Consider the following 24,430-nt stretch of genomic DNA (forward strand, 5'->3'; position numbering starts at 1 on the left):
GCTGCACACCCTCCCCCTTAAGGATTCTGAAGACACGGTCCGAGACGTCTCGGACCCTGGCACCCGGGAGGCAACAAACCATCCGAGAGTCTTGCCCATGTCCACAGAACCACCTGTCCGTCCCTCTAACTAGAGAGTCTCCTATAACTAGCACTCTCCTCCTCTCCCCCTTTCCCTTCTGAGTCTCAGAGCCAGACCTCGCGCCACAGACCCGGTCACTGCAGCTTACCCCTGCTACCCCAACAGTATCCAAAGTGGTATACTTATTGTTTAGGGGAACGACTACAGGGGATCCCTGCACTGCCTGCTTCCTCCCCTTCCCACCTCTAACTGTTACCCAGCTACCTCTGTTCTCTGGAGTAGCTATGTTCCTGTAACTTCCATCTATCACCCTCTCAGCCTCTCGAATGATCCTCAGTTCATCCAACTCCAGTTCCAGTTCCCTAACTCGTTCTGTGAGGAGCAGGATCTGACTGCATTTCCTGCAGATGAAGTCGGCAGGAGTATCGGTGATCACCCCTATCTCGAACATCCTGCAGGAGGAACATTCCACTGCCTGCGCTGCCATTACTCTACACCTCGTCTCCGAAAACAAGAACACTGAGTAGCTAACCGGTGTACTTTAAAATTAGGTTAGAGGAGGAGGATGGGAGGGAGGCCCTACTATGTAGGGCCTGGGGTCTAGACACACCCACTCAAATATCAATCACTTACCTTCCCGACCAGCTCTGCGCTCCAACCTCATTTCCGCCTAGCTCGCGCCGCTCTCTGCTGTGAAAAGACCATTGGTGTCGAGGTAAGTTCTTTATATATCAATCACTTACCTTCCCGACCAGCTCTGCGCTCCAACCTCACTTCCACCCAGCTCGCGCCGCTCTCTGCTGTGAAAAAAGAGAGGACCTATGCGAGGAGTTGGGGCTGGTGGATATTTGGAGATGTCTTCACCCTACCGGCAGGGATTTCACCTTTTTTTTCAAATTCACATAAATGTCACACAAGGATTGACCTCTTGCTGGCTCCCTCAGCCTTTCTGGATTCAATTATGAGTTGTAAAATTGGGAAAATAGCTATCTTTGATCACGTGGCAGTATATTTGGAGGTTAAGGCAAAGGGTGAAGGGCTAGGTTTGCGACACTGGTGTTTGGACCTCTTTCTCCTTAAGGATTCCAAATTTGTGGAATACTTTTTGAAGGAGTTTCAGGAATTCTTGACTATCAAATCAGGTATGGCTAGTAATCCGTCCATGCTGTGGGAGACTGCTATGGCCTTTGCTAGGGAATTAGCTATTTCCTATTCAGCTAGCCGGAAACGACATAAGGAAGAACAGCAGCGTCTACTTGAGACGCGGTTGAAAGGCGCGGAGGCAGCACATTTTGCGCGGCCTTCGGTGACTAAGCTACAGCGGATGATGGCCCTTCAGGCTGCCTTGAATTCAATACTGACACAAAACGCAAAGAAAGAACTTGCTTTTGTTAGACAGGGGCTGTTCGAATATGGGGATAGGCCAGGGAAGTATTTAACATATTCTGGATCAGTGGTGCTGGAAGAGCACAGCAATTCAGGCAGCATCCGACGAGCAGCAAAATCGACGTTTCGGGCAAAAGCCCTTCATCAGGAATAAAGGCAGAGAGCCTGAAGCGTGGAGAGATAAGCTAGAGGAGGGTGGGGGTGGGGAGAAAGTAGCATAGAGCTACCCCACCCCCACCCTCCTCTAGCTTATCTCTCCACGCTTCAGGCTCTCTGCCTTTATCCCTGATGAAGGGCTTTTGCCCGAAACGTCGATTTTGCTGCTCGTCGGATGCTGCCTGAATTGCTGTGCTCTTCCAGCACCACTGATCCAGAATCTGGTTTCCAGCATCTGCAGTCATTGTTTTTACCAAGTATTTAACATACCTGACTCGGAAAAAGCGTGCTCCCCAATCCATTACTGCAATCAGAGACAGCGCTGTGGTCCTTACATACGGTGCTAAGAAGATTAATGAGGCTTTTCAGAGCTTTTACTCTGAATTGTATCAGTCTGAAGGTTGCAAAGACAGGAGGGCTAAAATGGAGACCTTTTTTAGGAACCTGGACCTCCCAGGGGTAACCTTGGAACAGGTCTCTCTCCTTAATGCCCCCTTGACTGTTCAGGAAATACAGAAGGCAGCTAGGCAACTTCAGAGTGGGAAAGCGCCTGGCCCTGATGGTCTTCCGGGTGAGTTTTATCAGGAGTTTATAGGAATTCTGTCAGGTCCAATGTTGGAGATGTACAATCATTCCTATATGCATGAATGCCGACTACCATCTTTGAGAGAAGCTAATATTTCCTTAATTCTTAAGAAGGGGAAGGTTCCTGAGGATTGTGCCTCATACAGGCCCATATCTCGATTAAGTTCAGATTTCAAGATTCTGTCCAAGATCCTGGCGCTGAAATTGGAAAGGGTGTTGCCCCATATTATTAAAGAGGACCAGACAGGCTTTATAAGGGGCCGTAGGTCCTCTAATAATATTAGAAGGTTGCTGAATGTGTTCCAAGTTTGTCAGCAATGATCGATTCAGGGGTTGGTGATTTCCTTAGATGAAGAGAAAACATTTGACCGGGTGGAATGGTCATATCTTTTTTATGTCTTAGAACAGTTTGGGTTAGGTGGAGTCTTTGGTAGGTGGGTGGAGGTTTTATATTGCTACCCTCTGGCCATGGTCATCACCAAGACTGCGAATTTTACGATTGGTAGGGGTAGTCGGCAAGCCTGCCCCCTCTCACCGATGTTGTTGACATTGGTGATAGAGCCAATGGCAGAAGCCATTCGTCAGAACATCCACATAACCGCTCCGGAAGTGGGATCGAGGGCACACAACATTACACTGTACGCGTATGATGTCCTTCTGTTTTTATCGAACCCGATGACCTCCATACCCCATTTGATACAATGTATCAATTCATTTGGGGCTATTTCAGGATGTAAGATTAACTTTGCAAAATCGGAGGCTATACCTTTGGGGAACCTTAAGGTTGTGCCAGAAGTTGAAGGTGGCCCGAAGTTCCCTTTTAAGTGGTCACGGGCAGGGTTGCGGTACCTAGGCATTTTTATTACCCCCAAATTTGATCTGTTATTTCGGACTACCTTTGCTCACTTGTTCGACAATATTAGGCAAGATCTCCAGAGATGGGAGGCTCTTCCAATTTCATGGCTGGGCCAAATATCTCTCCTAAAGATGAATGTTCTTCCTCGTTTGCTTTATCCCATGCGTATGCTCCCTATAATGTTTCCCAGGTCAACGCTGCAGAAGCTTATGGGATGGTTTGGTTCCTTTGTCTGGTGTCGTGGGCAGCCCCTCATCAAACTTACTAAATTGCAGTTGCCTCAAGGAGGGGGAGGAGTTGATTTCCCAGATATCAGAAGGTATCAATTGAGTTCCCTGCTGTCCTTTATCTGCAGTTGGGTAGGTAACGATCCAAACTCAATATGGCTGGATATTGAGACCTCCCAAGCAAAGTGCCCTCTTATTAACCTGTTGTTCATGGATAAGATGAGGACAGCTATGGACCACTGCCAGAACTCCATTGTCATTAGTACAGTCAAGGCATGGAGGGCAATGCGTCAGAGTGAGGGTTGTTTATCCAAGACTTCGCCACTTACACCTATAGTCAGCATGTCAGGGTTCCGACCAGGGAAGATGGACTCAGGGTTCAAACTATGGGCATTGAGAGGAGTTTCTAATTACAGAGACTTGTTTGAGGGTGAGATTATGATGTCTTTTGAGCAACTGACCCGCAAATACGGGCTACCCAGCAGAGATTTTATCCGTTTTTTTCAGGTTAGGGATTTCATCTAGAAGAAGACTACGCTTCTCACTAAGCCCTATAATCTCAATACAGAGAGGTTGTTGCTACGCTCCACAAGCACCCTTTCGGTTAGTGTCCTCTATCGCCTGGTGGGTGGCAGGGCCTGGCAGGATATTAACTGGTTATGTGAGGTCTGGGAGCAAGAGCTGGGAGTGGAGATCTCTTCTGAAACATGGGAGAACATATGGGAGAATACTCGAAAGATCTCAATCTGTAATAGGACATGCGCTATGCAGTTAAAAGTTCTGCACAGGGCTCATCTGGCACCAGACCGTCTGGCGAAGTTTCAAAAAGGGGCATCTTCACTATGCCCCAAATGTAAAATAAGCTTCTGGACATGCTTCTGGACATGCCATAGGCTTCATGTTTATTGGAGCATTGTGGCGGGAGAGATAGGGAGGGTATTGAGGACTGAAGTCAAAGTAGACCCGATATCTCTCCTCTTAGGTCTACCGAATTTACCATCTTTAGACGGGCATGGGAAGAAACTATTTAATGTTCTTACATACTGTGCACGGAAGAATATTCTGATGAATTGGGTGTCTGAGAACCCACCGGGCTTGCTGGGATGGCAGAAATTAATTATGGAGCACATACCCTTGGATTTTTTACAAACATGGTGCATCACACAAGAGATAATTTTTATAAGACATGGCAGCCCTACTTGAGTTATTTGGATATAGATTTGTCAGTTATCTTAACTAGGGTGTTTGTTTAACCAGGATGATTAAATTTGTCAAGCCCTGGGCCCTGGAGGGGGTCTCCTGAGTTAATGCAATGCTCCCATTCCTTTGTTTGGGAGCTTTGCGCTGAGCATAGATCTCTTCGGTATTTTGTGTTTTCTTTTTGTTTTTGTTTGCTTTTCTTTTTTTTTTGATGTTGCTTTGAAAAGTGTTAGAGTTTGCTTTGAATTAGAGGGTAGGTTAGTAGTTAGTAGATAGTAGTTGTATTGTAATTTATGTTTTCTTTTTATTATACTGATATTTGTTATTGTTTTTTTTCAATAATTTTATATGTTTGTAAAGATAAAAAAATTTGCTAATAAATATATTTACAAAAAAAAAGAGGTAATGTTAGCTACCCTTGAGTCTATAGAAACTGTACCTGACTATATGGAAGCTTGGAAGATGATCCAGTATTTCTACGGCAACTTCCTGAATTTGTGTTGTAGATTATCTGAGCCTGGGGATTTATTGACCATTCGACTCACTTTTCCCCCAAAACAAATTCCCTACTAATAGTGATTTCCTTCAGTTCCCTCCCTCTCACTGAAATTACCTTTGCTTTCAGTCCATTCAATTATGAAATATGCATAATTTTTAAAAAGATATTGATAATTCAGCACTTTAATGAAGTATTACAAATTCTACTCCCAACATTTATGTTCAGAAATGGATCATTGAGAAGCTGAGTTTTCAACTGCTCATGTCTTTATGTTGTCTGTTAGGGTGACTGAAGACAACTGTTCATGAACTAGACTGGCTCATAAGTTCAAGGTGTGTTGCTGGATTATACATTTCAGGATTGCGGGCCCAGACCAGGATTCAAGCCCAAGGTCTAATTTCACACATCTGTGCACAATGTAGAAAATGTATTCCCTGTGTTTGTTTCAGATTTCTAGCCTCTACAGTGTTTTTTTTTAATCACCATGTAAGAAGTGGTGTACTATAGATTGTGAGGTCTTTGGGATATGATTTACACTGCATTCATAGCTGACTGCTTAGGAGTCAAATCTCCCATGGAATATGATATCATATCAATCTATGACCTGGACGATATTCTTATACCACAATCAAAAGCCAAAGCAGATTTTAGGTTGATCTCCCGCGTTGTTATTTGAAAGATCATACTGCGTCAAACTACCCCTTCCTGCATTATCAACAATGCAAAAATAACTCAAATAAATGGTGCTTATCTGGGCAGAAAGCACTTTGGGAAACCCTGAGGTCAGTAATGGCATTAGGAAAATACAAGTAAGCCGTTGTTTCTTGGTAATGAGCCAAATGTGATGACTTGACAGACTGGATAGAGCCAAACATATGCGAGTCCTTTTGCGTTCAACTTAGCCAAAAAGGTTGCAAGGTTATCAATCAAAGATAGAATACTGTTTTGTCATTTGTATTTCCATGTCCAAAAAATCTTTGAAGTTTTTTTTTTCCTCACTATGCCTCAGACAAGAACAGAAGTTCAGAAAGTCAATTCTTCATGGTCACCTCAGCCAGTGCAGGAATTGAACCCACTCTGCATGTTAAACCGCCATCTAATCAACTAAATTAAGCAAAACGCAATATCTACATTGACACAACTAAATGAAGTGGATGTACAAACTGATGTTTGCCGTATTAAAATTTGCTTTGTCTGAATGTGTCATTATTTGAATACAACTACCGGATCTATTAGAAATGAATTTATTTGAGGAATGAATTATGAAAAAGAAAATCCATTTTTAAACTTTCGGAGTTTAGTTTTCTTATCTTTTTGGCAAATAAATGAGTCAGATGTGCGCATTATTGAAAGTGAAAACGGATGTACATCATACAAGTGATGTACATAGTTCAGTACTGAGGACAACAGTGCATTTATCAATCCAGCTTAATTTATTTTAAAACACTCTGCATGTATTACACCACTAACACATAGGTCATCCCACTCTTTGTTTCACTGTTTGTAAAATAACATCAGGACAATCATTGTCATGGAAAACAATATCTAAGGACAACTAATTCAAAGCACAGCAGCTAGAATAAGAAAAATACCAGATGATTATGATTACAAAATTGCGAGATAAATGCTCAAACAGTGCAACAAGTGCAACATGCAAAATTCTACCACAGCAAAATTAATCCCATCAAAAAGAGTCAAGAGGAAGCGGCATTGCTAATCAGGGGTAATATCACAGCTGCAAAAAGGGAGGTCATTGAAGAGAGTTTGTCCACAGAGTTGATATGGGTGGAAGTCAGAAACAAGAAAGAAACAGTCACTTTATTGGGAGTTTTCTTCAGACAGCACCACCTCCCTGCCCCCGCCTCACAACCTCCTCCCCAATAGCAACATAGACACAGAGGAGCAGATTGGGAGGCAGATTTTGGAAAGGTGATTTTTGTCATGGGTGACTTTAACTTCCCTAATATTGACTGGAACCTCCTCAGTTCAAATAGTTTGGATGGAGAAGGTTTTGTCAGGTGTGTCCAGGAAGCATTCTTGATTCAATATGTATATAGGCTGACGAGAGGGGAGGCGATATTGAATTTATTGCTTGGCAATGAACCAGACCAGCTGTCAGATCTCTCGGTGGGAGAGCATATTGGTGATAGTGATCACAGCTCTCTGGCTTTTCCTATAGACATGGAGACGGATATGAGCAGAGAGTATGGGAAAGTATTTAATTGGGGGAGGGGGAATTACAATGATATTAGGCAGGAACTGGCGCACCTAAATTGGGAAAAGATGTTCTCTGAGAAACATGGAGGAGCACTTGCTGATAATGCTGTATAGGTTTGTCTCACTGAGTCAAGGAATGGATGGTAGAGTGAAGGAACCTTGGGTAACAAGGGATGTGGAACATCTAGTCAAGAGAAAGAAGGAAGCTTACTTAAGGTTGAGGAGGCAAGGATCAAACAGGGCTCAAGGGGGTTACAAGGTAGCCAGGAAGGAACTGAAGAATGGACTTAAGAGAGATAGCAAGGGACATGTAAAAGCTTTAGTGGGTAGGATTAAGGAAAACCCTAAGGCATTCTACACTGGTGGGAGGACAAGAGGATGGCCATAGTGAGAGTAGGTTCAATCAGGGATACTGGAGGGAACTTGTGCCTGGAGTCAGAGGAGGTAGGGGAGGTCCTTAATGAATACGTTGCTTCAGTGTTCACTACTGAGAGGAACCTTGATGTTTGTGAGGAGAGGGTGAAACAGGCTGATATGCTTGAAAAGGTTGATGTTAAGGAGCAAGATGTGCTTAAAACTTTGAAAAACAGCAGGATAGATAAGTCCCCTGAGCCAGACGGGTTTTACCCAAGGTTACTACCAGAAGTAAGGGAAGAGATTGCTGCACCTTTGGTGATGATCTTTGCGTCTTCACTGTCCATTGGAGTAGTGCCAGATGATTGGAGGGTGGCAAATGTTACTCCCTTGTTAAAGAAAGGGAATAGAGATAATGCTGGGAATTATAGACCAGGTCATTCTTACGTCTGTGGTGGGCAAATTATTGCAGATGATTCTGGGACACAGGATTTATGATTATTTGGAAAACTAGTTTGATTAGACATAGTCAGCATGGTTTTGTGAGGGGCAGGTCATGCCTTACAAATCTTATTGAATTCTTTGAGGATGTGGCAAAACACATTGGTGAAGTAGAGCAGCGGATGTGGTGTACATGGATTTCATCAAGGCATTTGATCAGGTTCCCCATGGTAGGCTCATTCAGAAAGTAAGGAGGCATGGGATACAGGGAAAGTTGGCTGTCTGGATACAGAATTGGCTGGCCATAGAAGACAGAGGGTGTTAGATGGAAAATATTTAGTCTGGTGCTCAGTAGCCAGTGGTGTTCTGCAGGGATCTGTTCTGGGACCTCTGCTCTTTTTGATTTTTACAAAAACTTGAAAGAGGAAGTGGAAGGGTGGGTTAGTAAGTTTGCCAATGACACGAAAGTTGGTGGAGCGGTGGATAGTGCAGAAGGCTGTTGAATGTTGAAACGGGACATTGAAAGGATGCAGAACTGGGCTGATAAGAGGCAGATGGAGTTCAACCTGGAAACATGTGAAGTGATTCATTTTGGAAGGTCAAATTTGAATACAAAATACAGGGTTAAAAACAGGATTCTTGGCAGTGTGAATGAACAGACGGATCTTGGATTAAGGTCCATAGACCCCTTCAAGCTGCCATCCAAGTTGATAGGGTTGTTAAGGAAGTGGATAGTGTGTTGGCTTTCATTAGCAAGGGGATTGAGTTGAAGAGATGTGAGGTATGCTGCAACTCTATAGACCACATTTGGAATATTGTGTTCAGTTCTGGTCGCCTCATTACCGGAAGGATGTGAAAGCTTTAGAGAGAGTACAGAGGAGATTTGCCAGGATGTCGCCTGGACTGCAGGGCATGTCTTATGAAGAAAGGTTAAGGGAGCTAAGGCTTTTATTATTTGAATGAAGAAGGATGAGAGGTGACTTGATAGAGGTGTACAAGATGATGAGAGGCATAGATAGAGTGAATAGTCAGAGACTTTTTCCCAGGGCAGAAATGGCCATCTCAAGGGGGCATAATTATAAGGCATAATTGGAGGAAGATTTAGGGGAGATGCCAGAGGTCAGTTCTTCACACAGTGTGGTGGTAATAGAATCAGATACATTAGGGACATTTAAGTGACTCTTGGTGGGTACATAGAAGATAGTAAACTGAAGGGTATGTAACTTAGTTTGATCTTAGAGTAGGATAAAAGGTTAGCACAACATCAAGGGCTGAAGGGACTGTACTGTTCTGTACTGTTCAATGATCTAAATCTTTTTAACTTCAATTTGGTGACTGACTCCTAAACAAATGTAAATTTATCATTTCCACACAGCAAATTATAGCCCATTTAATTTCATTGAAATTTTGCCTGCAACTTTTCCTTCATTGCTTATTTCTAAATAAGCAACATTTAAATTTTTCATTTCCATGATCACAATTTGATTAAAATGAATAGCAAATCGTAAATAATGAAGACATTAGGGTTTACATGAAACATTTGGGAAGAAGCTGAAGTGCTGGTCATTGTTCATACTCCATCTCAAATTATTGAACATCATCATGTTGTCTTCCAAGTTCAATATCATAAAGAGTAAGTGAATCTAAAAAGGAAACCATTTAGTTATATTTAGCTTACATTAGTCAAGATAGCCACAAACTAATGCATACATGTTTTAGCATGTCAGTGTCAAACCATGTGATCTTTCTGTTTATCTATTCAACTATCACCCCCATGACAAATGCCTGAAATTACTTTATTTGAGTGATCTACTTTTTTTTTGCTGACTCCACTGAAGCACACTAAATACATCAGAATAATATTTTTTTTCAAATAAACATGGGTTTGATTTATTGAAACATGCATTGAGGGAGGAGTGTTAAAGACACCTTACCAATTCCATGCTTTCCATTGTTTACATTTTTAATGGTTATATTGTGTATCATGTACAGGTGCATAATTTATGCATCTCCTAACTGCCAAATGCAAAGGGAATTTAGAGTATTGAGACTTATATTGACACAATGTTGTGGTTTTACTTTTTAGACTTGGACTCCAATATTTAGGTTTTCAACAATGACCAATTATCTCCCGGTGTACTCATAGGTTTTTCATCCCCGTGCATATGGGTATCTAAATAAAATCCTTCTAATTACGTCTTATGAACACAATTAAATAATTATATATCTTTGGAGCAATGCAGTCAGCGTGCTTGAGTTGAAAGATACAATGACAATGTTTTGGATTGTAATTGCATTTCTGAACCGATTTTACACTAAAAGTCACTATTTCTCGATCATTGTGCATTTATAAACTATCCTAGACTGACTATGAGGGTGATAGTTTGTTAGTTTCGCTCTTCATTGGGCAATTGTGAAGCAAAGCATGTGACACGATGTCAAATTAGCTTACCTTCCATATTTGCAGCTTCATATTCATGTAACTCATTGTCTGTATAATATTCCAATTTGTTTAGTGAACTGATAGAGTTCAAACCTAGTAAAGAAATACATTATAATTATAAAATAAAAACTTAATTTAGGTTGAAAAATGTCAAATGTGTAAATCTTAAAGATAATTACCTGTGCTTGTTCCAAGCTCCTGAACCTCAATCTCTTCATAAATGGGATCAGGAAATCCAGTGGTATGATATTGTCTGTTTCTGTTAGCTGAAGAACAAAGAATGCCACATCATAGATGGTTAACCAGCAAGAAATACGCACATCCCTTATACCCATGTTCCTCATTTGATCTCTCAATATGCTGCCTGGAAACTAACACTAATTTGATTACCAATTTCCTGCTCCCAAGGAGCCCTAAATCCTGAATATCTTTCTGACCTCTCTATGGCTGAATATTTTGACTCGGGTAGCTTGAGAGCATTGTAGGAGAAGCGTGGGATCTTGGGATGATCCTAACAGTGCCTAGGTATTCTGTCACTGTTTGAGTTCATATGAGGCTTATTTTGAAGAAGCCAATGCAAGAATTATGATCAACGATTACTCTTTCTATATATTTTGAATCTCCAGCCTTGGTGTTAATAGAATATAGAACAATATAGCGCAGAACATACCCTTCGGCCCTCAATGTTGCACCAACCTGTGAACTATTCTCAGCTTGTCCCCCTACACTATCCTATCATCATCCATGTGCTTATCAAAGGATTGTTTAAATCTCCCTAGTGTGGCTGAGTTAACTATATTGGCAGGCAGGGTATTCCACACCCTTACCATTCTCTTAGCAAAGAACCTGCCTCTGACATCGTCTTAAACCTATCACCCTTTAATTTGTAGTTACGTCCCCTTGTACAAGCTGACATCATCGTCCTAGAAAAAAGACTTTCACTGTCTACTCTATCTAATCCTCTGATCATCTTGTATGTCTCTATCAAATCCCCTCGGAGAAAGTGAGGACTGGAGATGCTGGAGATCAGAGCTGAAAATGTGTTGCTGGAAAAGCGCAGGTCAGGCAGCATCCAAGGAACAGGAGAATCGATGTTTCGGGCATAAGCCTGAAGAAGCCCTTCCTGAAGAAGGGCTTATGCCCGAAACGTCGATTCTCCTGTTCCTTGGATGCTGCCTGACCTGCTGTGCTTTTCCAGCTACACATTTTCAGCTCTATCAAATCCCCTCTTAGCCTTCTTCTTTCCAATGAGAACAGACCCAGTCTCAGCCTTTCCTCATATGACCTTCCCTCCAGGCCTGGCAACATCCTGGTAAATCTCCTCTGTACCTTTTCCAATGCTTCCACACTTCCTGTAATGTGGCAACCAGAACTGTACACAATATTCCAAGGGGCTCTGGAACTCAATCCCTCTACCACTGAAACCTAACACACTGTATGCCTTCTTAACAGCACTATCAACATGAGTGGCAACTTTCAGGGATCTATGTACATGGACTCCAAAATCCCTCGCACATCCACACTACCAACAATACTTGTCAATATGAGTAACTTGTAATCTTCATAAATAGCATGCTACTTTTTATATGAGTTTTGTCACTGCTTTGTCATTGCATACTCAATTGTTGATAGCACCATGTTGAGGGGATATATGAAGGTGAGTGGAGAGTGGTAGGCAGCAATGACTGAAGAACTATATAATTGGCAACTTAGTGATTTGTACTTAGCTAGTTAAGGCTTATGTAAATGTATTTTTCTGGTTCAAACTGGTAAAATAATCCAAAATTCCCGAAGTGGACTTGACAAGGTAAAAACTGGGATTATTTACGTACCATAACACCCTGGCTAATAAGCACTGATGTTGCTTGTTTCTCAGAGAAAGTTATATGTTTATGAATGTTACAAAAGTATTCACTTAAACCGGCAAAAGCCAGAAACTGATTGGCAGCAAAGAGAAGTGCAGTGTAAAAACAGAGAAAGGAGGAGCGGGACTAGATGATTTAGCCCTTCCACACTGCTTCACTGCTTAGTCAGATCGTGACTGAGGTTCTATTTCAATTTGATGTTCCTGCTTTTGCCCCACAGACTTTAAGGCCTTTAAAGTCTGGAAATTTAGCCATCCCTTCCTTGACTAGTTCAGTGACTTGACCTCTACAGCAGTCTGGGGTACAGAATTCCACACATTCACTAGTCATTGAGTGAAGAAATATTTGCTCATCCTAGTCCTAAATTGTTTACCAATATCCTGAGACTGCTGTTCCTAATTCTAGACCCCCTATTCAAGGAAAGCATTCACCCTGCATTAAGTCTGTCCAATCTGTCAGAATTTAATACATTTCAACAGGTCCCCTCTCATCCTCCTGAACTTGAGTAAAAGCAGGCTCAGCCAAACAAATCTCTCCTCATAGGAGAGCCCTGACAATCCAATATCAGCCTAAAGAACCTCCACTGAACTCCCCAATTGCCTTCTTTTAGGTAGGGATGCCAAAGCTGCACTTCTGTAATACTCCATTTACAGTCCCAGCAAGGCTCCATACGAGTGGAGTAAGATATTCCTACTTTTTAACTAAAACCATCTTATACTCAAGGACAACATACCATTTTCCTTCCTACTTGCTTGCTTTATCTACCTAGGTACTCTTGTTAACTTGCAGACAAGGACCAGCACAGCAGATGGTGGAATTTGAAGTCAATAAGAATCTGGAATTAAGACCATGAGACCATAAAGTATAGGAGTGGAAGTAAGGCCATTCAGCACATCGAATCCACTCCGCCATTCAATCATGGCTGATGGGCATTTCAACGCCACTTACCCGCACTCTCCCTGTATCCCTTAATTCCTTGCGAGGTTAAGAATCTATCCATCTCTGCCTTAAAGACGTTTAATGTGGCAGCCTCCACTGCTCTCCGTGGCAATAAATTCCACAGGCCCACCACTTTCTGGCTGAAGAAATTCTCCTCATTTCTGTTCTAAATTGACTCCCTCTAATTCTAAGGTTGTGCCTACGGGTCCTAGTATGCCCACCTGACAGAAACAAATTCCCAGTATCCACCCTTTCTAAGCGATGCATTATCTTGTAAGCTTCTATTAGATCTCCCTCAACCTTCTAAACTCTAATGAATACAATCCCAGGATCCTCAGCCATTCATATATGTTAGGCCTACCATTCCAGGGATCATCCGTGCGAATCTCCAATGGATACAGTCCAATGCCAGTATGTTCTTCCTGACGTGTGGAGCCCAAAGCTGGACACAGTATTCTAAATGGGGCCTCACCAGAGCTTTATAAAGTCTCAGTAGCACATTGCTGCTTTTACATTCCAACACTCGAAATAAATGACAACATTACATTTGCTTTCTTAACCACGGAATCAACCTGCAAGTCAACCTTTAGAGAATCCTGGACTCACACTTGCAGATTCCTTTGTACTCTGGCTTTATGAATTTTCTCATCATTTAGAAAATAGTCCATGCTTTTTTCCAAAGTCCAAGACCTCATATTTGCTCACAATTAAAAGTCTAATGACGACCATGAAACCATTGTCAATTGTCAGAAAAACCCATCTCGTTCACTGTCAGTTAGGGATGGATATTGCCATCTTTATCTGGTCTGGCTGACATGTGACTTCAGACCCGCAGAATCTTTCTTTCTTATTTGGATGCCGCTTTCATGACAGTCATGAATTAGCTCGTTAAAAGTCTGTCACTGCTGACATTCTGTCATTCCTACTAATCTATCCATCTAGTTCACTCCAGCTAACTCTGTCATCATTTCATTGAAATTTCTTTATTTAAGTTAATCACAGTTGTTTCTGATCCAAGATTCTCATTCTTGGACTGAATATTAAATTCAGTCATGTTATGATCACTAATTCTAAGGGGATATTTTACTTGAGATCATTTCTTAAACCTGCTGCATTTCCTCTTATTGGATCAATGTAGAATGCTCTTTGGTTGACAGTATGGCATGTTGCTCTAGGAAACTATCCCTAATGCACTAAAGTCATTTTCATAGCTACCCTTTGCATTTTGATTAACTCAATCAACATCAAGAGTAAAGTCACCTACAATTATTGATCTATTCTTTAACATGTTCAAATTACTTGTTGATGTATAGCCTTTCCAAAAGAGTTGCTATCATTTGGGGATCTATACAATACTCACTAATGCCTTCTTTCCTTTGCAGTTTGATTATTTACCCTCCAACCAAAAAAGCAGAGTTGAGTTCATTCCTCACACCTTTCTTTTTTGTTTCTTGTTAACAGGGCTACCCCGACCATCTTTTCCATCCTTCCTGTCTGACCAAACTATCAAAATCCCTGTAAGTTAACTTCCCAATATTGAACTCCTAGTTACCATTTTTGTGTAATGGATATGAGATCATCCTCAATTCCTACAATTTGCATCCTCAGTTCATCTACCTTGTTCCAAAGCATTTAAGTTTGTTTTGTTATCAAGGATCCTTGACACAATATCCCATTCACAAATTCCGGCCCAGTCTTTTTATTTTCTGGTAACAATCAAGGCCATCACTAATCTAATCTCAGATAGAATTCTTATATTTTTAAATAAGTTCTTATTGTCAGCTTTTATAATCCTCACTTGTTTGCTAAAATAGAGAAAATATTTTTTTTATTGTTAGTTCTCCTTCCATGGAGAATTTATCCTAGTGTTCTAGTCAATCACTAGTCAATCATTATGTGCTTTTTTTTCCAACTTCACAATGTCCTTGACTTTGTTAGTCAGTCATGTTTGGTTTATCCCTCTCTCAGAATCTTTCTTTCTTAATGGGATGCAGTATTGCTGAGAGTCATGAATTATTGTCTTTTACCTTTGATTTCCTAATTTCCATGCAACTGAACATTGTCCCTCCTCACCCCACTCAGGTTAACTATCTAAAACCCAAATTACCTTCTTGTTCCTGCAAATCTCCAACTACACAACCTCTCCAAACCAAATAGTCTGCAACTCAACCTTCAATTACTGTCTGTTCAAATGATTGTTTGCATGATGTTTTTAATGGGTGCCAGGTTAACTGAACATCCAAACTGCAGCCATAGTTTCAACATTTGAAACTTGTTCATTTTCATTTCAGTTCACTATTAACAAAAATAACTCAGAAATAAAAAGGACACAAACCTTACAATACAGATTCATATACAAAAAGGCTTGATAAACCACTGACTTGTTCTGTCCCACTTTGGGCCCAGGTTCAAGACCAAAACTAGGATATTTGTATCCCAAACAATGAAGGCCGTCCACACCAATGAATCAATGTACTTCACAATGATTTATTTGACCTCTTCATGACTACGACAGCACCCTCACCATAATGAGATTGTTTTGTGCTTAGAGGGTCCTGACAGGTCCTTCACTGCTTATTTCCATGATAAAACAAATAAACCAAAAGCAATTGCTGGATCCAAGTTCTATCCATTCACAAAACATTGTGGAAATGGTGTTGTAATGGTTTGTCTGGGGGGGACATAACTTTAAAGATTATTACCCCTTTTCCATTTCAGGCAAATCTGAAAATTTCTCATGTGGTAAATGAAATGAGTCATCCCTTTAATATTGCACACCATCAGGGCTTACATAAAATTACAGTACCATTAATTATCTTAAGCAGGTCGTACAATGAAGAATCTTTAGAATTGTGTACTCCATTGAGCCGAGGAAGCTGAATATTTAGTTTGTCTAAAATAGAATTTAATCGATGGTTGATTCCCACTGTTGTGTAGGGTTAGCAGAATATTGTGAGTCAGAGGCATTGAACATAAAACATAGAACAATACAGCACAGAACAGGCCCTTCAGCCCATGATGTTGTGCTGAACATTTGTCCTAGCTTAAGCACCCATCCATGTACCTATCCAATTGCCGCTTTAAGGTCACCAATGATTCTGACTCTGCCACTCCCACAGGCAGCGCATTCCATGCCCCCACCACTCCCTGGGTAAAGAACCTCCCCTGACATCCCCCCCATACCTTCCACCCTTCACCTTAAATTTATGTCCCCTTGTAACACTCTGTTGCACCCGGGGAAAAAGTTTCTGACTGCTACTCTATCTATTCCTCTGATCATCTTATAAACCTCTATCAAGTCACCCCTCATTCTTCGCCGTTCCAATGAGAAAAGGCCTAGCACTCTCAACCTATCCTCGTACGACCTATTCTCCATTCCAGGCAACACCCTGGTAAATCTTCTCTGCACCATCTCCAAAGCTTCCACATCTTTCCTAAAGTGAGGCGACCAGAACTGCACACAGTACTCCAAATGTGGCCTAACCAAGGTCCTGTACAGCTGCAACATCACTTCACGACTCTTGAATTCAATCCCTCTGCTAATGAACGCTAATACACCATAGGCCTTCTTACAAGCTCTATCCACCTGAGTGGCAACTTTCAAAGATCTATGAACATAGACCCCAAGATCCCTCTGCTCCTCCACCTTACTAAGAACCCTACCGTTAACCCTGTATTCTGCATTCTTATTTGTCTTTCCAAAATGGACAACCTCACACTTGACAGGGTTGAACTCCATCTGCCGCCACTCAGCCCAGCTCTGCATCATATCTAAGTCTCTTTGCAGCTGACAACAGCCCTCCTCACTATCCACAACTCCACCAATCTTCATATCATCTGCAAATTTACTGACCCACCCTTCGACTCCCTCTTCCAAGTCATTAATAAAAATTACAAACAGCAGAGGACCCAGAACTGATCCCTGTGGAACTCCACTTGTAACTGGGCTCCAGGCTGAATATTTACCATCTACCACCACTCTCTGACTTTGACCGGTTAGCTAGTTTTCTATCCAACTGTCCAAATTTCCCTCTATTCCATGCCTCCTGACTTTCCGCATAAGCCTACCATGGGGAACCTTATCAAATGCCTTACTAAAATCCATGTATACTACATCCACTGCTCTACCCTCATCCACATGCTTGGTCACCTCCTCAAAGAATTCAATAAGACTTGTAAGGCAAGACCTACCCTTCACAAATCCGTGCTGGCTGTCCTTAATCAAGCAGTGTCTTTCCAGATACTCAAATCCTATCCCTCAGTACCCTTTCCATTACTTTGCCTACCACCGAAGTAAGACTAACTGGTCTGTAATTCCTGGGATTATCCCTATTCCCTTTTTTGAACAGGGGCACAACATTCACCACTCTCCAGTCCCCTGGTACCACCCCCGTTGACAGTGAAGATGAAAAGATCATTGCCAACGGTACTGCAATTTCCTCTCTTGCTTCCCACAGAATTCTAGCATATATCCCGTCAGGCCCGGGGGACTTGTCTATCCTCAAGTTTTTCAAAATGCCCAACACATCTTCCTTCCTAACAAGTATCTCCTCTAGCTTACCAGTCCGTTTCACACTCTCCTCTTCAACAATACGGTCCCTCTCATTTGTAAATACTGAAGAAAAGTACTCATTCAAGACCTCTCCTATCTCTTCCGACTCAATACACAGTCTCCCACTACTGTCCTTGATCGGACCTACCCTCATTCTCGTCATTCTCATGTTTCGCACATACGCATAAAATGCCTTTGGGTTATCCTTGATCCTATCCGCCAAAGACTTTTCATGCCCTCTCTTAGCTCTCCTAATCCCTTTCTTCAGCTCCCTTCTGGCTATCCTGTATTGAAGTTATTGATTGGTATTGTTCATAGTGAATTGCAGAGCAGGCTCAATAGGTTGAATAGCCTATTCCTGCTCCTATGTTATTATGATTATCCAACAGCATATCAGTGCAAAATTATTTGCCTTAGTTATATTTTCTTGCACATGTTGAGTGTCAGGGAATCTCCAGGTTAGTCCCAAAAACAGAAGACTTGGAGTAATGACCTAATAGAACTTTAGAAAATCATGAGGGCATGGATAGGAGAAATAGACAAAGTATTTTCCCTGTGGTAGATGAGTCCAGAACTATAGGGCATAGGTTTAGGGTGAGAAGAGAAAGATATAAAAGGGAGCTAAGGGGCAATGTTTTCAGGCAGAAGGTGGCGTGTGTATGGAAATGAGCTGCCAGAGGAAGTGGTGGAGGCTGGTACAATTGCAACATTTAAAAGGCATCTGGATGGATATATGAATTGGAAGGGTTTAGAGAGAAATAGGCCAACTGCTGACAAATGTGACTAGATTACGTTGGTATATCTGGTCAGCATGGACGAGTTGGACTGAAGGGTCTGTTTCCATGCTGTATATCTCTATGACTTTATGATTCTAATGTAGAGGATGTTATTAAATCAGAGAAGCCGTTGAAATTATAGAAATTTAATATGATGATTTGACTCATACTGTCTGTCCCAACTGAAAGTCAGCTGCACAACAATTTCTTTTAATCATCAACAGGAAGTGAGTTTCACTGGCTGCACTCGCATGTATTGCCTCTTCCTAATGGAGCAATGGCAATTACATTGTTATGGGTCTGAAGTCAAATGTAGACTAGATTGGGTAATGGCAGAATTCCTTCCCAAAAGGATATTAGTAAAACAGGTATTTTTAAAAATCTCTAATGCTAGCTTCAAATCTCAGGTTTTTACCTGAAGTCAAACTTCACCACCTTCACCACAGTAGGATTTGATCCAATGCCTTGTGGGTTAGTCACCAATCCCAGTATCACTGCACCACCATTGCAGCCCATTTTCCAATGTGGGGCTGTAGCACACAGTTTGGGACTTCAGGTATGCAGCTAACTACAATTTGAATATTCTCACCAACTTTTCACTCTCTCAGTCCCTTCTACATGAAAGCAAATCACACTCAGCCTTTTACCAATTGCTTTAAACCTCAGGTCCAGGCCTCCAAGTGAAGGAAGATCATTCTGCCCTATATGGTCTGTCGAAATGCTTCGTTATCATATATACCACCCCTCCCCCCACCACTACTCTACATTTTGTCTCCTTGTGTATGACAGAAAACAACTCCAACCAACGCAACATGTTTTCATATTTAAAATTCTCAATCTGTGTAACATTTTAGTTGATTACATTTACAACCTCTCTCTTTTGATGCCCAACTTCCTGCAAAGCACTCACTCAGATTGTGAATGCAGTAGGAGTTGCAGAACAAGGAGATGATCAGGAATTACGCTTGCTACGTCTGGGTCAGGGAATTTAATTTAAAATTGACCAACCTTTCTGGAAGCTTCTCGGCAATTCTGCAGCCAAAGCAAGTGAAACAGCAATCAAAAGGACAACAAATATACAAGGGATAATGAAAATAGAGGGTCTCTCCTGGTTGAAGAGTGCTCTGTGTTTCTGATGGCCTGTAATGAAAAATATGTAATAAAGACAGTGAAAAGTTTAGAGTGATAGAGTTATACAGCATGGAAACAGAACTGCAGTCCAAATCGCCCATGTTGACCAATTATCCTAAACTGATCTTGTCTTATTTGCCAGAATTTGCCCCATATCCCTGTGAACCCTTCCTGTTCTTGTGCGCATCTGGATTATTTTAAATGCTGTAAATGTACCAGCCTCCACCAGTTCCTCCACTCATTCCATATGTGCACTACACTCTGTAAAAAGATTGCCCCTCAGGTCCCTCTTGAATCTTTCCCCTCTCACCATAACCATATGCCCTTGAGTTTAAGACTCCCCTACCCTGGGAAAAAGACCTTGACTACTCACGCTATCCATGCCCTTTGCGATTTTATAAACCTCTATAAGGTTTATAAGCCTCTGACACATCTGGGAAAAAAGCCTCTCTTGATTGCTCAAACCCGGTCATCCCAGCAACACACTTGTAAATCTTTTCTGGTTAACCCTACAGTTGAACACATTGTTATTGCATTATGATATTGATTACTCAAGGCAAAATTTAATTGAAGTTTAGTTGAGGAATGCAAAATGAATCCAACGTTTGAAAGTTTGGACATTTTTCAATCTCACACTGGTATTAACCATTGTTTGCACTGACTGTAAAAGTGGTTCCATTCTGTTCAGGTGCTGGAAAATAAATGTAAAACATGACTTTATAATTGAAGCAAGAAACCATTATTCGAGTTTCATGGTGGTGCCAAGATAGTTGGAAAAATGCATACTATAGTCATGAGCAGAACTTGCAGATTCATAGATTAATCAGTTTGGCATAAAGTTGATTGAGCTGAATGCAGTGAAATGTGAGGTGGTACACTTTGGTTCCAAGATTGATAGATCAGATTATTTGGTAATTCATGAAAATGAACACACTAGGGTTGTAATGGATAAGTACAAGTTCCAGTACCTGTATCATTGAAAACTTGTGAATGGTGCAAAAATGTAATGAGGTGGCACCTAAATGCAGAACAGCATATTTATCTTCAACAGTGTAGCATTTGGGACTGTTATGAGAGTGGGCTATATAAACTCTGGAGTTTTCCATCAGCAGTTACAGGTTCTGTACATACGGTGATATCCTGTACAGGAATCTTGTGTCCTAAAAGTCCTGGTATTAAAAGTAAGCACAGCCCAGTCGATTGGTGCTATTAGAAAACAAATTAATGCATTTTGCATAAAAGAAACATATGGACAACAATATAAAAGGTCAGTGTGTACATATAGCAGTAAGGGATTTTTAATTACTCCTCCCAAATTAACACATTTCCTCATGTTCCTTGAATCTCTTTCCCACACATTGATTACACACTCACCTTGCATTTATGCAGCGTCCATAGTGAGATTTAAATCCACTAACTGTCCTCCAGAACATTAGGAGGGAACACTTGACACAGATTCACATCTATTAGATTAGGTGACCGAAAATTTGGACAAAGAAGTACGTTTTCACGCTGAATGTAAAACATAGGGTAAGACAAAGTGATGAAGTGTGTTTGGGTGTGGAATCTCAGTGTTTAGTTTCTGGAGAGGAGAAGAGGCGATGACAGCGGTGAAAAGATGCAGTGATGAGCAGAAGACCAGAATTGGTGAATTCTCGGGAGGGAGTTGGTTGCAGTACGAAGGACAACATTATCCGTAGATTTGAAGGCAAAGTTGAAAATGATAAAGTAAAAGCTAAAGTCAAAATTGTGTACCAGAACAGATCACGTTGACGTCCTCCTTGTGGTCACAGTCATGATCTCCCATTGCTGACAATTGGCAGTCCCACAGGAAGAGTTCACTTCCCTTGCACTGAACCTCGTCCATCCAAATTGTGCCGTTTGCTTGGTCCAATAGCTTCTCTCCCACAGCCCAGACCGGCTCGCCGCAATTTAATTGTCTGCAAACAACAGCGGCATCATGCCTGTCCCAGGAATCATCACAAACCGTTCCCCATGTCCCACTGAAAAATATTTCAACTCTTCCCGAACAGTTGTTCGATCCCGCAGCCAGCCGCAGCTCTGCAGAGAAAAACAAAGATTTCCTAAGAAACCAGGGGGTACCTCAACTTGAAATTAGGCACTTACTTTATTTGCCCTGCTCCAAATTCCAAACAACGAAGTTACTTTGACTGCACCATTATTAAAGATCCTGGGTCTCTCACTGATCGGGGTACTCTGCTCGTCGATGTCAAAAGCAAATGTGTTCTCCTTTCCCGATCATTGTGTAGCGTTATATAAAATTAAACTAGTTGACCAGCGTGCACAGCGGAAGATAATTGCCCACTCTTGGCTGTATTAATATTAAGTGACGACATTTATAGATTGTATTTGTTTTATTATTAATCACGAATTGGATCTTTAAAAATAATTACCAAAATCTTCCAAAAGTGGTTCCATGTTACTTTTCCTCCTGTCCATATCATTGTGCATTTTCCCAGGATTTAGTTCTGAAAGTGAATAATCGATTACTTCAAAAAACAGTCGCTGTTTTAGTCAGCGCTTTCAACGAGAACATTTAAAAACTAACGTATGAAACCGAGGCGTAGAAGGAGATATGAAAATAGATGACAGAAAACGTGGTCAAAGATGCAGGCTGTAAGGTGTGTGTTAAAAGGGGGAAGGGATGTAGAGAAATAGAGAGATTATAGAAGCGAAATAGAGGGCTTTGAACAGAGACAACCGAAGGCATTGTCACGAATAGTGGAGCTATTGAACTTAACCATGAAAATTGGGTCAGAATTAACGCGAGGCAAATATATCAGAGAGTTGTGGGACTGGAGATGTTCACGGATAAAGGGATAGATAAAATTGTGTAGATAATTGTAAAGGAGGATGAGAATTTATTTCAAAATCCCGAAATGGCCACCTAGAACATCAATTACAGGGTACACTGCCGCCTGAAGTTGTGCTCCAAGGAGCTCACCATCCTGCCTTGGAAGTATATCGCCCTTCACTGACGCCGCGTTCAATTCCTGGAAATCTCTTCATATAAGCACTTTGAATGTTACTACACTACTGTACATGGAATATCACCGTTCAAGAGGCTGACTCACCACCACCTCCTCTCGGGCAATTAAGGTTGGACAATACCGGCGTAGCCAGTAATGCCAGACACTCAGCGCATGTAGGCCATCGAGGACAGTTGTGATGGGACTCGGCTTATTAGACTTAAACAGAGCTGTGGGTGATCTCACGTTTATGAGTGATAGAAATGTTTAAACATTAGCGAAATATTTCAAGACGAACGGGCTCCGTTGACAGTTCTCACCTGAACAAATAACTCCGACATCCTCCTGGTGATTACAGTTATTTTCACCCCATGGTGAAGATAGACATTCCCACAGGACTGTGTCAGACGAACGACAGCTCACATCGTCGAGCCAGATCTGTCCAGAACCACTTCCAAATGTAACATCACGATCCACAGCTTGGGCAGAGCCACATCCGAGTTGTTGACAAACAACGTCCGCTTCCTTTATTCCAAAGGAATCGAAACAAACACTCCCCCAGGTTCCATTATAGAAAATCTCGACTCTGCCCTGACAGGGATTCGCTCCATCCTGCAGCCTCAGAGCCCTGTGCTCTGTAGAACAAAGCCCAGATTAATCTTCTGTTCGTTTCCAGCCCACCCACAAACAATGAGCATAAATCAACATCAAGCGGATCCGTAACTAAATTAATTTGATGATTTTCCTTTTCGCAGAACACTCGGTAGACAATTATTTCAAAGAATTTCATAAAGAATGTGGCAGACTGCATCTTAATATCTCATACTCCGTAGTGTTGGCGTGCGATTAGGTTGACAGAATTTTCACTGTCAGCAAGAGCAATAGGCTAAAAGTGTCAAATTCAATTATTACCAAGTCTAATAATCAATTATCCAGATTCTAGGTTTATTAAAGGTATCGTTGGCAGTGCTGAATTTTGAAAGTAATCTCACCTGAGCAGATAACTCCAGCATCCTCTTTATGGTTGCAGTCGTTCTCACTCCACCGGCCTGGCAGACATTCCCACAGGAGAGAATCATTCGCTCCACACTTCACATTGTCTAACCAAATAGGCCCCAAGCTTGGACCAAACCAACCGGAAATCGTTGCATTTAAAGCCTGTCCGCACTTCAGCTGGTTACAGACAACTTGGGCATCTGCTAAATCCCAGGAGTCATCACACACAGTTCCCCAGGTTCCACTGAAATAAAGCTCCACCCTTCCAGCACAGCGACTTCCACCATCCATCAATCTTATCTGAATATGATCTGCAGGACAGGGATCATTAAATCAAACAGTTTCTGCTCCTGGGAACGGTACCTGCATGATTTACAATTCTCAAAATATATTCCCAAACTCGTAACATGGCGTCGGTACCTCCATAGGCGGACCACTGATTTGTGATGCAAAGTGATGCCGTCAGTGTGACTTTAATTCTCATATAGACTGAGATTAACATGAACACTCTCTCAACACCTGCCCTCGCCTAAGGTGTGGTGACCTTCAGGTCAAACCGCCACAGTCATCTCTCTCTAATGAGAGAGCAGCACTATGGTCCAGCTTTATCTTAATATTCTTAACTCTAAAATTGTTCTAACTGTTGATTTCTCTTACAACGCTTTGTTGTTATGGTTCTGCACAACAATGACGACATTTTTCTCCATTATTAGTTCTTTTGTCACGTTGATCGTGA

At 41.6% G+C, this 24,430-nt stretch overlaps 1 protein-coding gene across 1 annotated transcript in view; it reads right to left on the reverse strand.

Annotated features, from left to right (window-relative positions):
• Window positions 1–6,948: 6,948 nt before the first annotated feature.
• Window positions 6,949–24,430, reverse strand: part of LOC122555636 (scavenger receptor cysteine-rich type 1 protein M130-like) — a 49,322-nt gene continuing 31,840 nt past the window's right edge. The window contains exons 9-16 of the mRNA XM_087993944.1: window positions 23,691–24,005; window positions 23,019–23,333; window positions 22,153–22,197; window positions 21,464–21,769; window positions 19,586–19,717; window positions 10,625–10,711; window positions 10,455–10,538; window positions 6,949–9,645 (exon numbers count right to left, since the gene is read on the reverse strand). Of these exons, the coding sequence (XP_087850070.1) occupies window positions 9,590–9,645; window positions 10,455–10,538; window positions 10,625–10,711; window positions 19,586–19,717; window positions 21,464–21,769; window positions 22,153–22,197; window positions 23,019–23,333; window positions 23,691–24,005 (1,340 nt within the window). The 3' untranslated portion in view covers window positions 6,949–9,589. The remainder of the gene's footprint in view (window positions 9,646–10,454; window positions 10,539–10,624; window positions 10,712–19,585; window positions 19,718–21,463; window positions 21,770–22,152; window positions 22,198–23,018; window positions 23,334–23,690; window positions 24,006–24,430) is intronic.

The sequence above is a fragment of the Chiloscyllium plagiosum genome, unplaced genomic scaffold, assembly GCF_037043375.1.
Source record: "Chiloscyllium plagiosum isolate Xiang-an unplaced genomic scaffold, Cpla_swu_hap1 HiC_scaffold_13, whole genome shotgun sequence".
NCBI lineage: Eukaryota > Metazoa > Chordata > Chondrichthyes > Orectolobiformes > Hemiscylliidae > Chiloscyllium > Chiloscyllium plagiosum.